The sequence below is a fragment of the Pecten maximus genome, unplaced genomic scaffold (genome assembly GCF_902652985.1).
Source record: "Pecten maximus unplaced genomic scaffold, xPecMax1.1, whole genome shotgun sequence".
NCBI lineage: Eukaryota > Metazoa > Mollusca > Bivalvia > Pectinida > Pectinidae > Pecten > Pecten maximus.
The window spans coordinates 1-16,544 of NW_022979363.1; the positions used below are offsets into that span (position 1 = coordinate 1).

Consider the following 16,544-nt stretch of genomic DNA (forward strand, 5'->3'; position numbering starts at 1 on the left):
GTGCAAATTGAGACATCCCTCCAGTACTTTTCAAACAAGGGAATCCTAGCTATACAAGAAATTTGAGATTTAACGATAATGGCTGTTTGTTTGCCAGGTTGTTTTCAGGACAGACTGGTCCAAAAATGCAATACAAGGGACCAAGGGGAACCTACTTATGAAATTTGAGAAAGATCCATTCAGTACTTTCTCAGAAATAGCGATAACAAATTTCAATTGTCAAAATCCAAGATGGCGGTCTGTCGGCCATATTGTTTTCCAATTGATCTCAAAATGCAATAAGCATAACGAGCCACCAAGGGGAACCTCCATATGAAATTTGAGAAAGATCCATTCAGTACTTTCTCAGAAATAGCGATAACAATCTTCAATTGTCAAAATCCAAGATGGCTGCCAGTCGGCCATATTGTTTTCAGATTGGTCTCAAAACGCAATATGCATAACTAGGCACCAAGGGAAACTTACATATGAAATTTCAGAAAGATCCATTCAGTACTTTCTCAGAAATAGTGATAACAAACTTCAATTGTCAAAATCCAAGATGGCTCCCTGTCGGCCATGTTGTTATCTGATTGGTCTCAAAACGCAATATGCATAACTAGGCACCAAGGGGAACCTACATATGAAATTTCAGAAAGATCCATTCAGTACATTCTCAGAAATAGCGATAACAAACTTCAATTGTCAAAATCCAAGATGGCTGCCTGTCGGCCATGTTGTTTTCCAATTGATCTCAAAATACAATAAGCATAAGGAGGCACCAAGGGGAACCTACATATGAAATTTGAGAAAGATCCCTTCTGTACTTTCTCAGAAATAGCGATAACAATCTTCAATTGTCAAAAAACAAGATGGCTGCCTGTTGGCCATATTGTTTTCAGATTGGTCTCAAAACGCAATATGCATAACTACGCACCAAGGGAAACTTACATATGAAATTTCAGAAAGATCCATTGAGTACATTCTCAGAAATAGCGATAACAAACTTCAATTGTCAAAATCCAAGATGGCTGCCTGTCGGCCATGTTGTTTTCCGATTGGTCTCAAATTGCAATATGCATAACTAGGCACCAAGGGGAACCTACATATGAAATTTGAGAAAGATCCCTTCAGTACTTTCTCAGAAATAGCGATAATAAACTTCAATTGTCAAAATCCAAGATGCATGGCTGCCTGTAGGCCATGTTGTTTTCAGATTGGTCTCAAAACGCAATATGCATAACTAGGCACCAAGGGGAACCTACACATGAAATTTGAGAAAGATCCCTTAAGTACTTTCTCAGATATAGTGATAACAAACTTCAATTGTCAAAATCCAAGATGGCTACCTGTCGGCCATGTTGTTATCCGATTGGTCCCAAAATGCAATATGCATAACTAGGCACCAAGGGGAACCTTCATATGAAATTTGAGAAAGATCCCTTCAGTACTTTCTCAGAAATAGCGATAACAAACTTCAATTGTCAAAATCCAAGATGGCTGCCTGTCGGCCATGTTGTTTTCCGATTGGTCTCAAAACGCAATATGCATAACTAGGCACCAAGGGGAACCTACACATGAAATTTGAGAAAGATCCCTTCAGTACTTTCTGAGAAATAACGATAACAAGAATTGTTTACGGACGGACGGACGGACGGACGGAGGGACGGACCACGGACCACGGACGCAGGACGATTTGAATAGCCCACCATCTGATGATGGTGGGCTAAAAAACTACTGCAAACTGCGGAGCGGAAGGACACGGTAAACGATGGTCCATAGGCAGGATCTCCCGGCTGTTCTAATAATTTGGCGTTTCGTCGTATACATGACAAATTTTTCTTTTTAATAAAATTTCTCTTTTTCTCTATATAAATTTTTTAAATCAAGGTTATGTAAATATATGAATTGAATAAATGTTTTTAATTTTCATTGCGGCTATGAATACCAGTAGCAAGCTACATATCCTCCGAGGCGTGCTTACGCGCGCCACAGGATATGTAGCTAGCTACATGTATGTCTATATAAGGCAGAATCTATTACACAGTATGTCTATCTAAGACAGAATCTATCACACAGTATGTCTATATAAGACAGAATCTATTACACAGTATGTCTATATAAGACAGAATCTATTACACAGTACTATGTCTATCTAAGACAGAATCTATTACACAGTATGACTATATAAGACAGAATCTATTACACAGTATGTCTGTTTAAGACAGAATCTATTACACTGTATGTCTATATAAGACAGAATCTATTACACTGTATGTCTATATAAGACAGAATCTATTACACAGTATGTCTATCTAATACATAATCTATTACACAGTTTGTCTATATAAGACATAATCTATTACACAGTATGTCTATGTAAGACAGAATCTATTACACAGTATGTCTATCTAAGACAGAGTCTATTACACAGTATGTCTATCTAAGACAGAATCTATCACACAGTATGTCTATCTAAGACAGAATCTATTACACAGTATGTCCATCTAAGACAGAATCTATTACACAGTACGTCTATATAAAGACAGATTCTATTACACAGTATGTCTATATAAGACAGAATATATTACACAGTATGTCTATCTAAGACAGAATCTATTACACAGTATGTCTATATAAGACAGAATCTATTACACAGTATGTCTATATAAGACAGAATCTATTACACAGTATGTCTATATAAGACAGAATCTATTACACAGTATGTCTATATAAGACAGAATCTATTACACAGTATGTCTATATAAGACAGAATCTATTACACAGTACATGTATGCCTATCTAAGACAGAATCTATTACACAGTATGTCTATATAAGATGGAATATATCGAAGTGAATTTCTTAATCAATAGACAAGTATGTTTAGTATCTTGATGCAAACACAAAGTTGACACTTATGCTGAATTATTGTTGCAAAATTGTCTGAATTATATTTTTCCTTCAGACAAGAGGCCCATGGGCCTTAACGGTCACCTGAGATTTGAAATATTTCAGTTAATTTAATTGACCATTTTTGCCCAATGGCAATGTGTGACCCCAGTGTTATGAAATTCACAATTTTAGTAAAGCACCTTCAGACCATTCCATCTATAAACAGTATTTGATTCTATCTCATTTCGGTCTGAGAAGAAGATTTTTGAAATTTCAGTCAATTTGACCCTTTTTAGCCCAGCCCATCAGCCCCTAGGGGTGAGTCAGGGCCAACATGTGCATACCCTCAAACTGCCATCCCAAGCTGATAATGTTAACCAAATTAGAATGAATTCCAATAGAAATCTCACATATTATAGTAAAAAATGTGACTTCCCTATATAAACTATAGTAAAGTTTACCCCCTCCCCAGGGGCAAACTTGAGACCCCAGGGTCATGAAATTCACAATTTAAGTAAAGCACCTTAAGACCATTCCAGCTATAAACAGTATTTGATTTCACCTTATTTTGGTCTTGAGAAGAAGATTTTTGAAATTTCAGTCAATTTGGCCCTTTTTAGCCCCGCCCATTAGCCCCTGGGGGTCAGTCAGGGCCAACATGTGCATGCCATGCTGACAATGTTAACCAAATTAGAATGAATTCCAATAGAAATAAAACAAATAAAAATCAAAAATGTGATTTCCCTATATAAACTATAGTAAAGTTTACCCCCTCCCCAGGGGCAAACGTGATACCCCTGGGTCATGATATTTACAATTTTGGTAAACCACCTTAAGACCCTTCCATCTATGAAGAGTGTCTGATTCCACCATATCTGAGAGTAAAGAAGAAGATTTTTGAAGTTTTAGTCAATTTGACCCTTTTTAACCCCGCCACTCAGGCCCCTGGGGGTTGGGGACCATATAATTTACAATTTTGGTTGACCTTTGCCCATGGAAGCTTCCGGCAAAATTTCATGCAATTTGGTTAAGGGCTTTTGGAGAAGAAGTCGAAAATGTAAATTGTTTACGGACGCACGACGGACGACGCACGACGACGGACAAAAGGGGATTAGAATAGGTCACTTCTGTAATGTAAGGGAGATAATCTCATTTTTATTTGCATCCAGTAAAACAATAAGGAAAGAGCTAACCAAATGCACATGTGCTGCACATGAGAATGAGGTTATAATATTATGCAAATGAAGTGAGCTACATGGAATCTAGGTGAGCTCAAAGAAATTTCATTTGATCTGCACACGAGTTTGCTAAAGAAGAGGTCGAAAGGGCCTGTATCACACACCTCCTTCTTATGCGACTTTGAAGTTGTTATAGGTCATTTACACAGATACTCAGCTGGTTGTCATAACATTCAACACGAGGTCTGATGGGTATATATTTCTCAACTGCCATTTATCAGTCGGTTTATTAAAAGTGAAACATCTTATCTTTGATTTTAATGACCTTAAAGTATATCAAGTTGATTCATTTGAATATCAATGTCCCAATTTTTTGTAGCCGTTCATTCAAGCACATCACTGGCCAAATCTGATCACTCTAAGCCTTTTGAGTTTTCAGAAGAACGTTTTTTGATTGTTTTAATCATATTTGTATCAGTCAAGGTTATTCATTTACATAAATCAGATAGCCCTTCATCCCAGCATGTAACACACCCAACATAAGGCCTCTGGGCCTCTTGGTTATTGAGAAGATGTTTGAATATTTAAGAATACTTGACCACTCTCATCTTGAAAGTAAGGTCATTCGTTCAGTCCAACATGCTACAGACCCTATGAAACAGGGAAGGGTTTGGGCAGAGGACTGACACCAATCAAAACAAGCAGCCACATTCTTCCGTCACATATTTATTTACTGTATTCAATTTAAATCCCTTAAACAATACAACATATACACTATTAGAGACAAAATACAATAACATACCAACAAATATCAACAATACTTTTAAACAAAATATTTCCATCTGAATACCACATGAAACATCACACCATCTATTATATGACGTAATATAGTTGTGTTACATTGTATATAGCACAACATGTAATGTTATGTTGCAATATGATCATTACTTGTTATATTATAACTATTAAAATATATCATTATTATAGTACCATATTATTACATTATATTTCACAATTTGACTAGATACCATGGTGTAAATAACATGGACTATTATATCTAAGGACGTGATGTTATATCTCTGTCACCCCTAGGGTGTTATATCTCTGTCACCCCTAGGGTGCGATATCTCTGTCAACCCCTAGGATATGATATCTCTGTCACCCCTAGGGTGTTATATCTCTGTCACCCCTAGGGTGTTATATCTCTGTCACCCCTAGGGTGTTATATCTCTGTCACCCCTAGGGTTCGATATCTCTGTCAACCCCTAGGGTTCGATATCTCTGTCAACCCCTAGGGTTCGATATCTCTGTCAACCCCTAGGGTGTTATATCTCTGTCACCTCCCTAGGGTGTTATATCTCTGTCACCCCTAGGGTGTTATATCTCTGTCACCTCCCTAGGGTGTTATATCTCTGTCAACCCCTAGGGTGTTATATCTCTGTCATCCCTAGGGTGTTATATCTCTGTCACCTCCCTAGGGTGTTATATCTCTGTCACCTCCCTAGGGTGTTATATCTCTGTCACCCCTAGGGTGTTATATCTCTGTCACCTCCCTAGGGTGTTATATCTCTGTCAACCCCTAGGGTGTTATATCTCTGTCACCTCCCTAGGGTGTTATATCTCTGTCAACCCCTAGGGTGTTATATCTGTCACCTCCCTAGGGTGTTATATCTCTGTTACCCCTAGGGTGTTATATCTCTGTCACCTCCCTAGGGTGTTATATCTCTGTCACCCCTAGGGTGTTATATCTCTGTCACCTCCCTAGGGTGTTATATCTCTGTCACCCCTAGGGTGTTATATCTCTGTCACCCCTAGGGTGTTATATCTCTGTCACCTCCCTAGGGTGTTATATCTCTGTCACCTCCCTAGGGTGTTATATCTCTGTCACCCCTAGGGTGTTATATCTCTGTCACCTCCCTAGGGTGTTATATCTCTGTCACCTCCCTAGGGTGTTATATCTCTGTCACCCCTAGGGTGTTATATCTCTGTCAACCCCTAGAGTATGATATCTCTGTCACCCCTAGGGTGTTATATCTCTGTCACCTCCCTAGGGTGCGATATCTGTCACCCCTAGGGTGCGATATCTCTGTCACCCCCTAGGGTGCGATATCTCGGTCACCCCCTAGGGTGCGATATCTCTGTCAACCCCTAGGGTGTTATATCTCTGTCACCCCTAGGGTGTTATATCTCTGTCACCTCCCTAGGGTGTTATATCTCTGTCACCCCTAGGGTGTTATATCTCTGTCACCTCCCTAGGGTGTTATATCTCTGTCACCCCTAGGGTGTTATATCTCTGTCACCTCCCTAGGGTGTTATATCTCTGTCACCCCTAGGGTGTTATATCTGTCACCCCTAGGGTGTTATATCTCTGTCACCCCTAGGGTGTTATATCTCTGTCACCTCCCTAGGGTGTTATATCTCTGTCACCCCTAGGGTGTTATATCTCTGTCATCCCTAGGGTGTTATATCTCTGTCACCCCTAGGGTGTTATATCTCTGTCATCCCTAGGGTGTTATATCTCTGTCACCCCTAGGGTGTTATATCTCTGTCATCCCTAGGGTGTTATATCTCTGTCACCTCCCTAGGGTGTTATATCTCTGTCACCTCCCTAGGGTGTTATATCTCTGTCACCCCTAGGGTGTTATATCTCTGTCAACCCCTAGAGTATGATATCTCTGTCACCCCTAGGGTGTTATATCTCTGTCACCTCCCTAGGGTGCGATATCTGTCACCCCTAGGGTGCGATATCTCTGTCACCCCCTAGGGTGCGATATCTCTGTCACCCCCTAGGGTGCGATATCTCTGTCAACCCCTAGGGTGTTATATCTCTATCAACCCCTAGGGTGTGATATACATGTATCTGTCATCCCCTAGGGTGTTATAACAAGAGGCCCAGAGGGCCTGTATCGCTCACCTGGATTTCATGAGATATGAAACAAGAATGATGATTAAGTATATTTGTCACTGGTATTGCTATGTCAATATATCATAGTCATTTTATATGGGTACATGAGGTTTTTATGCCAAAAAATGCAAAAATCCATGAAATGAAATTGACTTTTGGCGCAATCCCAGATGCTACCACACAAATGTGAGCGATATCCACTGCTTAGTTTCAGAAAAGAAGCTGTTTAAACCAATTGACCCCTTTTGACCCCACCCTCTGCACCCAGGGGTCAGTTCCTTCCGTTATAAAATTTTAAATCCTTACCCAAAAGGCTGCTACCAGTCAAATATGAGCTGTTTCATAGAAGAAGATGTTATTCATATCAATTTAGCCAAATTGACCCTTTTTGACCCCACCCCTTAGTCCCCTGGGGGGACAATTCTTTTACAATTTTGAATCCCCACCCCATGACCATGCTACAATAGAAATGTGAGTGATATCCATTGCTTAGTTTCAGAGAAGAAGTTGTCTATATCAATTCTGCCAAAATGACCCCTTTTGGCCCCGCCTCTTAGCTCCCCGGGGGTTAGCTCTGTCATATACCCCCAGTATACAGTTTTGAATCCCTACCCAGGGGGTTGTACCAGGCAAATATGAGCGATATCCATAGCTTAGTTTCAGAGAAGAAGTTGTTTATAGCAATTTAGCCAAATTGACCCCTTTTGGCCCTGCCCCTCAGGCCCCAGGTAGGTCGGCCCCACCATTTGTACAATTTTGAATCCTGGCCCCAAAGGGATGCTGAGTCAAATATGAGCAATATCTATTGCTTGGTTTCAGAGAGAAATTGTTCATATCAATTTAGCCAAATTGACCCCTTATTGCCCCGCCCCTCAGCACCCAGGGAGGTCGGCCCCACCATTTGTACAATTTTGAACCCTGACCCCAAAGGGATGCTCACAGTCAAATACGAGCAATATCTATCGCTTGATTTCAGAGAAGAAGTTGTTCATATCAATTTAGCCAAATTGACCCCTCTTGGCCCCGCCCCTCAGGCCCCCTTGAGGTCAGCCTCACCATTTGTACAATTTTGAATCCCCATCCCACAGTGATGCTACCAGGCAAATATGAGCAATATCCATTGCTTGGTTTCAGAGAAGAAGTCTTTTATATCAATATAGCCCAATTGACCACATTTGGCCCCGCCCCTCAGGCCCCTAGGGGGTCAGCACAGTCATTTGTACAATTTTGAATCCCCACTCAATAGTGATGGTACCAGGCAAATATGAGCAATATACATTGCTCTGTTTCAGAGAAGAAGTCGTTTATATAAATATAGGTATATTGACCCATTTTGGCCCCGCCCTCAGGCCCCCAGGGGGGCAGCCCCACCATTTGTACAATTTTGAATCCTCACCCCATAGTGATGCTACCAGGCAAATAGGAGCAATATCCTTTGCTTGGTTTCGGAGAAGAAGTCGTTTATATAAATATAGGTATATTGACCCCTTTTGGCCCCGCCCCTCGGACCCCTGGGGGGTCAGCCCCACCATTTGTACAATTTTGAGTCCACAACCCATAGGGATCAGTAGTATGATGTGAGAAAAATAATAATTCCGTAACTTGAGAGCTTGACTTCCTGTAAAGTCACAGAGATCTTGACTTCTCGTAAACTAACGGAGAGCTTGACTTCTCGTAAACTAACAGAGAGCTTGACTTCCTGTAAAGTCATCGAGAGCTTGACTTCCTGTAAAGTCACAGAGATCTTGACTTCTCTTAAACTAATGGAGAGCTTGACTTCCTGTAAACTAACGGAGAGCTTGACTTCCTGTGAACAGAGACCTTGAACAAATCATATCACCTACAGATGTATTATAATTTCACCTTATACAATTCTTATCACATGTACTTATTAATTAATGACATGACATAATATATATAATTCTTAAATAACATCAGCTGATATATGTAATTCTAACATCAGCCTAATTTTACAATTAAACAAGGGCCCAATGGGCCCAAATCGCTCACCTGCAATGCAGTGATCTTTTCATATATGGATCCTGCAGTTATTTGAAAGCATGCTACAGGACCAATATAATGTCTCTCTGCACTTTGGCTTTTCACTAAAAGTCATTTAAAGATTTAAGCATACTTGATCGACGTGACCTTGAATGAAGGTCAAGGTCATTCATTTGAACAAACTTGGTAGCCCTTCACCCCAGCATGCTACAGACCCAATATCAACTCCCTGGGACTCTTGGTTATTGAGAAGAAGTTGTTTAAAGATTTTAGCCTTTTTGACCCCTGTGACCTTGAATGAAGGTCAAGGTCATTCATTTGAACAAACTTGGTAGCCCTTTACCCCAGCATGCTACAGACCCAATATCAACTCTCTGGGACTCTTGGTTATTGAGAAGAAGCCGTTTAAAGATTTTAGCCTTTTTGACTCCTGTGACCTTGAATGAAAGTCAAGGTCATTCATTTGAACAAACTTGGTAGCCCTTCACCCCAGCATGCTACAGGCCAAATATTAGGTCTTTGGGACTCTTGGTTATTGAGAAGAAGTCGTTTAAAGATTTTAGCCTTTTTGACTCCTGTGACCTTGAATGAAAGTCACGGTCATTCATTTGAACAAACTTGGTAGCTCTTTACCCCAGCATGCTACAGGTTAAATATTAGGTCTCTGGGACTGTTGGTTATCGAGAAGAAGTCGTTTAAAGATTTTAGCCTTTTTGGCCCCTGTGACCTTGAATGAAGGTCAAGGCCATTCATTTGAACAAACTAGGTAGCCCTTCATCCCAGCATGCTACAGACCCAATATCAACTCCCTGGGACTGTTGGTTATTGAGAAGAAGTCGTTTGAAGATTTTAGCCTTTTTGACCCCTGTGACCTTGAATGAAAGTCAAGGTCATTCATTTGAACAAACTTGGTAGCTCTTTACCCCAGCATGCTACAGGCCAAATATTAGGTCTCTGGGACTGTTGGTTATCGAGAAGAAGTCGTTTAAAGATTTTAGCCTTTTTGGCCCCTGTGACCTTGAATGAAGGTCAAGGCCATTCATTTGAACAAACTAGGTAGCCCTTCACCCCAGCATGCTACAGGCCAAATATTAGGTCTCTGGGACTCTTGGTTATTGAGAAGAAGTCGTTTAAAGATTTTAGCCTTTTTGACTCCTGTGACCTTGAATGAAAGTCAAGGTCATTCATTTGAACAAACTTGGTAGCCCTTCACCCCAGCATGCTACAGACCCAATATCAACTCCCTGGGACTCTTGGTTATTGAGAAGAAGTCGTTTAAAGATTTTAGCCTTTTTGACTACTGTGACCTTGAATGACGGTCAAGGTCATTCATTTGAACAAACTTGGTAGCCCTTCACCCCAGCATGCTACAGGCCAAATATCAACTCCCTGGGACTCTTGGTTATTGAGAAGTCGTTTAAAGATTTTAGCCTTTTTGACCCCTGTGACCCATTCATTTGAACAAACTTGGTAGCCCTTCACCCGAGCATGCTACAGACCCAATATCAACTCCCTGGGACTCTTGGTTATTGAGAAGAAGTTGTTTAAAGATTTTAGCCTTTTTGACTCCTGTGACCTTGAATGAAAGTCAAGGTAATTCATTTGAACAAACTTGGTAGCCCTTCACCCCAGCATGCTACAGACCCAATATCAAGTCCCTGGGACTCTTGGTTATTGAGAAGAAGTCGTTTAAAGATTTTAGCCTTTTTGACTCCTGTGACCTTGAATAAAGGTCAAGGTCATTCATTTGAACAAACTTGGTAGCCCTTCACCCCAGCATGCTACAGACCCAATATCAAGTCCCTGGGTCTTTTGGCTATTTAGAAGAAGTCGTCTAATTTTTTTTTAGCCTTTTTGACTCCTGTGACCTTGAATGAAGGTCAAGGTCATTCATTTGAACAAACTTGGTAGCCCTTCACCCCAGCATGCTACAGGCCCAATATTAGGTCTCTAGGCCTTTTGGTTATTGAGAAGAAGTTGCTTGAATGGAAAGTTGACGCCGGACGGACGGCCGGACGGACGGACGACGGACGCCGCGCCACGGCATAAGCTCACTTGCCCTTCGGGCAGGTGAGCTAAAAAGCATAATTAACATTATATTGTCAGTACGAATTTTCATAATCAACAGACGATACTGTGTTAATTATTAAAATTTATACTGACGATACAGTGTTCATAAAACAAATTTATACTGACAATACAGTATTTATAATACAAATTTATACTGACGATACAGTGTTCATTATACAAATTTATACTGACGATACAGTGTTTATTATACAAATATATACTGACGATACAGTGTTCATAATACACATTTATACTGACGATACAGTGTTTATTATACAAATTTATACTGACGATACAGTGTTTATTATACAAATTTATACTGACGATACAGTGTTCATAATACACATTTATACTGACGATACAGTGTTCATTATACAAATTTAAACTGATGATACAGTGTTTATGATATAGATATGATGATACATTGTTAATTTAACACATTTATACTGACGATACAGTATTCATTATACAAATTTATACTGACGATACATTGTTTATAAGACATATTTATACTGACGATACAGTGTTAATTATACACGTTTATACTGACGATACAGTGTTAATTATACACATTTATACTGACGATACAGTGTTAATTATACACATTTATACTGACGATACTGTGTTAATTACACACATTTATACTGACGATACAGTGTTAATTACACACATTTATACTGACGATACAGTGTTAATTATACACATTTATACTGACGATACAGTGTTAATTATACACATTTATACTGACGATACAGTGTTCAGTATACACATTTATACTGACGATACAGTGTTCATTATACACATTTATACTGACAATACAGTGTTCATTATACACATTTATACTGACAATACAGTATTTATAATACAAATTTATACTGACGATACAGTGTTCATAATACACATTTATACTGACGATACAGTGTTTATAATACATACAGTATTTATATTGACGATACAGTGTTTATGATATAGATTTATACTGATGATACATTGTTTATAAGACACATTTATACTGATGAAACAGTTTTCATTATACAAATTAAACTGAAGATAGTGTCCATAATAAAAATGTATACTGATGATACAGTGTTCATTTAACACATTTATACTGACGATTGTGTTTGGTTTAGAAGGTTTTTATACATGTACCAGTGTGCCAGAAAACTCATAAATAGAGTATTTTAATTACACGAGTAACAATTATACAATTATTGACCTGTTTCATGTGATTACAATGAGATATTCATCTGAGAAAGTGATATTTCCCTCGAGTCCTAATTATGTATGAAAAAAGACAATAGTGCAACGTCATATCTATTGTGACGTCATAAAATATTGATGATGTTACAATTAAGTGCTATTAAATCTCTTACAAATGAATATTTATGACATAGCATTAATATTACAGTAGAATACACCACAAGATGTCATCAAAAATTCTGTAATATCATAATTAGTGTTATTAATGAGCTGGTTTTATTGACCCAATCATTAGGCCGATGTCCATCATATTACAAGAGAGTCCTCCGTATTAAAAGACTAGACCATGAGAAAAATGTTTATCTTTTCTTCAAACTATATATAATAAGTGTGTACAATAATCTACCTTTATGAAAATAAAAACAACCATTTCCAAAACTTTCTTTTTAAGAAGAAATTGCACGAGATCCCAAAATGTTTGCAGCACAATACATGTATCTTCATTTTCCTAATATGAAAGATACTTCTGATGAAAAAATATTAATATCATGAATGAAATTCTGTTATAAAGTACATTTACCTATGACAGTAGCTTCTATGAAAAACACCAGCAATTTATACAGTTGGTCATGCTTAATTACTGTACAATCACCAATGCTTACATAGTTTAAAAAGCAGCATTACAAAGTCATGAGGCAGATTTTCCAACAGCAGTGATGTAAGGTATCAATGATATTTTCAATAATAAAATGCTTTTACAGGGTTTAGACTGCTCCCTAGTGATAATAAATACAATCTTACAAGCATTTAATTATTAAATATTTACATAATATATACATGTCAAATTCTGTCTTTCTTAAATAGATATGTCCTTTATTTTGACTCATTTACGTGTATATTGAATTGAAAGAATATCATCTTTAAATCAAATCCCTTTCTGTGATTGATTCACAGCCTTATATATTGACACACATTGCAAAGCCTTGCTGTGACAATGATCAAGTAAAAAAGATATAGCACCAAAATGATGTCATAACAACACAAATTTTAGAATGTTTGAGTCTGCTTTTGTAAATATTGTAATACTGATCCAGAAAACTGAAATCAAATATCACACAATGATTGTAATGTTTAACATTATTGTATATTACATAATGTTAAACACCATAATTTGATGTTGAATTTTTTGTCAGTCATTAATTCCTCTCACACATAAAGCAAATTTTAGAAACTGGTGAAATACACATCAGATAGAATGCATTCAAAAATATCTGTGTTGCTACTGCTCACACTGCCACCTACTGTCCTACAGTGTATACTGCTGGCCACAATTACAGTTAACTCTGTTAAACCTCTGACATCATAGACTGAAGAGTTCCAAATCAGCGTGACTGACCAAATATGTAGTTTGATGAGTGATATCTCGACACTCAACCAATTTTGATTCGGTTTAGATGTGTCTTTAGACGAATAACAATAGTTATGATAACTAGATAATAATAAAAAGGGCTGTTTTTTCACCACTAATTTTCAGCTTTTCTCTTCCTCTGTCTGTTCCTTTGCCATCTCTAAAATAGATTTCCCTGTGGTTTTGATGTCATACTATCGTTAATTCTATCTATTGTTTCATGCGAGTTTCATTTGTCAACATGTCTACATCTGATGTAGGTACCTAATAACATCTCCCTTGGCCTCATTATATACAACTCACATGCAAAGCTATCGTCCTATCCTAATCTACAGCAGCTGCGGTTAGTGCGGGGAAGGACTTACACAACAAATAAATGAAAATTTCCATGTGTCCATATATACAACTCACATGAAAAACTGTCAACCCATTGTGATCTATAGCTTTGATTAGTGCTGGGTAAGACTCGCTCAAATATACACAAATCTCCCTGTGCCCCTTCCAACAACTCGCATGTAATGCTGTCATTCCTTTATTATCTACAGCTGTGATTAGTGCTGGGTAAGACTGGCACAAATATATACAAATCTCTTTGTGCCCATTAAAACAACTTGCATGCAATGCTGTACGCCCATTCTTATCTACAGCTGTGACTAGGTCTGGGAAGGACTTGCACAAATATATACAAATCTCTTTGTGTCCCTCCAAACAACTCACATGTAATGCTGTCATTTCTTCATTATCTACAGCTGTGATTAGTGCTGGGTAGGACTCGCATAAATATACACAAATCTCTTTGTGTCCCTCCAAACAACTCACATGTAATGCTGTCCGCCCATTCTTATCTACAGCTGTGATTAGTGCTGGGTAAGACTGGCACAAATATACACAAATCTCCCTGTGCCCCTTCCGACAACTCACATGTAATGCTGTCAACCCATTCTCATCTACAGCTGTGGGTAGTGCTGGGTAGGACTGGCACAAATATACACAAATCTCTTTGTGTCCCTCCAAACAACTCACATGTAATGCAGTCATTTCTTCATTATCTACAGCTGTGATTAGTGCTGGGTAGGACTCGCACAAATATACACAAATCTCTTTGTGTCCCTCCAAACAACTCACATGTAATGCTGTCATTTCTTCATTATCTACAGCTGTGATTAGTGCTGGGTAAGACTCGCTCAAATATACACAAATCTCCCTATGCCCCTTCCAACAACTTGCATGCAATGCTGTCATTCCTTTATCATCTACAGCTGTGATTAGTGCTGGGTAAGACTGGCACAAATATACACAAATCTCCCTGTGTCCATTCGAACAACTTGCATGTAATGCAGTCCACCCATTCTCATCTACAGCTGTGGGTAGGGCTGGGTAGGACTTGCACAAATATACACAAATCTCTTTGTGTCCCTCCAAACAACTCACATGTAATGCTGTCATTTCTTCATTATCTACAGCTGTGATTAGTGCTGGGTAAGACTCGCTCAAATATACACAAATCTCCCTATGCCCCTTCCAACAACTTGCATGCAATGCTGTCATTCCTTTATCATCTACAGCTGTGATTAGTGCTGGGTAAGACTGGCACAAATATACACAAATCTCTTTGTGTCCCTCCAAACAACTCACATACAATGCTGTCATTCCTTCATTATCTACAGCTGTGGCTAGTGCTGGGTAGGACTCACACAAATATATACAAATCTCCCTGTGTCCCATCCTACAACTCAAGTGTAATGCTGTCTCTCCTTCCTTATCTACAGCTGGGGCCAATTCTGGGAAAGATTTGCATAAATGTACACAAATTTCCTTGTGTCCCATCACACAACTCCAATGTAATGCTGTCAGCCCATTTTTATCTACAGCTGTGGCTAGTGCTGGGTAGGACTTGCATAAATATATGCAAATCTCCTTGTGCCCCTTCCAACAACTGACATGCAATGATGTCAATCCTTCCATAATTACATCTGTGGCTAGTTTTGGGAAGGACTTGCACAAATATATACAAATCTCCCTATGCCCCTCCCAACAACTGACATATAATGCTGTCATTCCTTCATTATCTACAGCTGTGGCTAGTGCTGGGTAAGACTCATTCAAATATACACAAATCTCCTTGTGTCCCTCCAAACAACTCACATGTAATGCTGTCCGCCCATTCTTATCTACAGCTGTCACTAGTGCTGGGTAGGACTCGCATAAATATATACAAATCTCCTTGTGCCCCATCACACAACTCCAATGTAATGCAGTTCGCCCATTCTGATCTACAGCTGTGGTAAGTGTTGGGTAGGAGTCGCACAAATATACACAAATCTCCTTGTGTCCCTTCAAACAACTCACATGTAATGCTGTCAATCCTTCCTTAAGTACAGCAGTGGCTAGTTCTGGGAAGGACTCGCACAAATATATACAAATCTCTTTGTGCCCCTTTAAACAACTCACATGCAATACTGTCAATTCTTCATTATCTACAGCTGTGATTAGTGCTGGGTAGGACTCGCACAAATATACACAAATCTCTTTGTGTCCCCCCAAACCACTTACATGTAATGCTGTCCGCCCATTCTTATCTACAGCTGTGGTAAGTGTTGGGTAGGACTCGCACAAATATACACAAATCTCATTGTGCCCCTGAAAACAACTCCAATGTAATGCTGTCTGCCCATTCTTATCTACAGCTGTGGTAAGTGTTGGGTAGGACTCGCACAAATATACACAAATCTCCTTGTGTCCCTCCAAACAACTCACATGCAATACCGTCAATCCTTCATTATCTACAGCTGTGGCTAGTGCTGGGCAAGACTCACACAAATATATACAAATCTCTTTGTGTCCCTCCAAACCACTTACATGTAATGCTGTCTGCCCATTCTTATCTACAGCTGTGGTAAGTGTTGGGTA

The 16,544-nt window shown here is 39.0% G+C and overlaps 1 protein-coding gene across 1 annotated transcript; it reads right to left on the reverse strand.

Annotated features, from left to right (window-relative positions):
- Window positions 1-11,876: 11,876 nt before the first annotated feature.
- LOC117318532 (ankyrin repeat domain-containing protein 50-like) lies at window positions 11,877-15,503 on the reverse strand. The gene has a single exon (XM_033873509.1). The coding sequence runs from the start codon at window positions 15,459-15,461 to the stop codon at window positions 13,959-13,961; it is 1,503 nt and encodes a 500-aa protein (XP_033729400.1). The 5' UTR covers window positions 15,462-15,503; the 3' UTR covers window positions 11,877-13,958.
- Window positions 15,504-16,544: the final 1,041 nt, after the last annotated feature.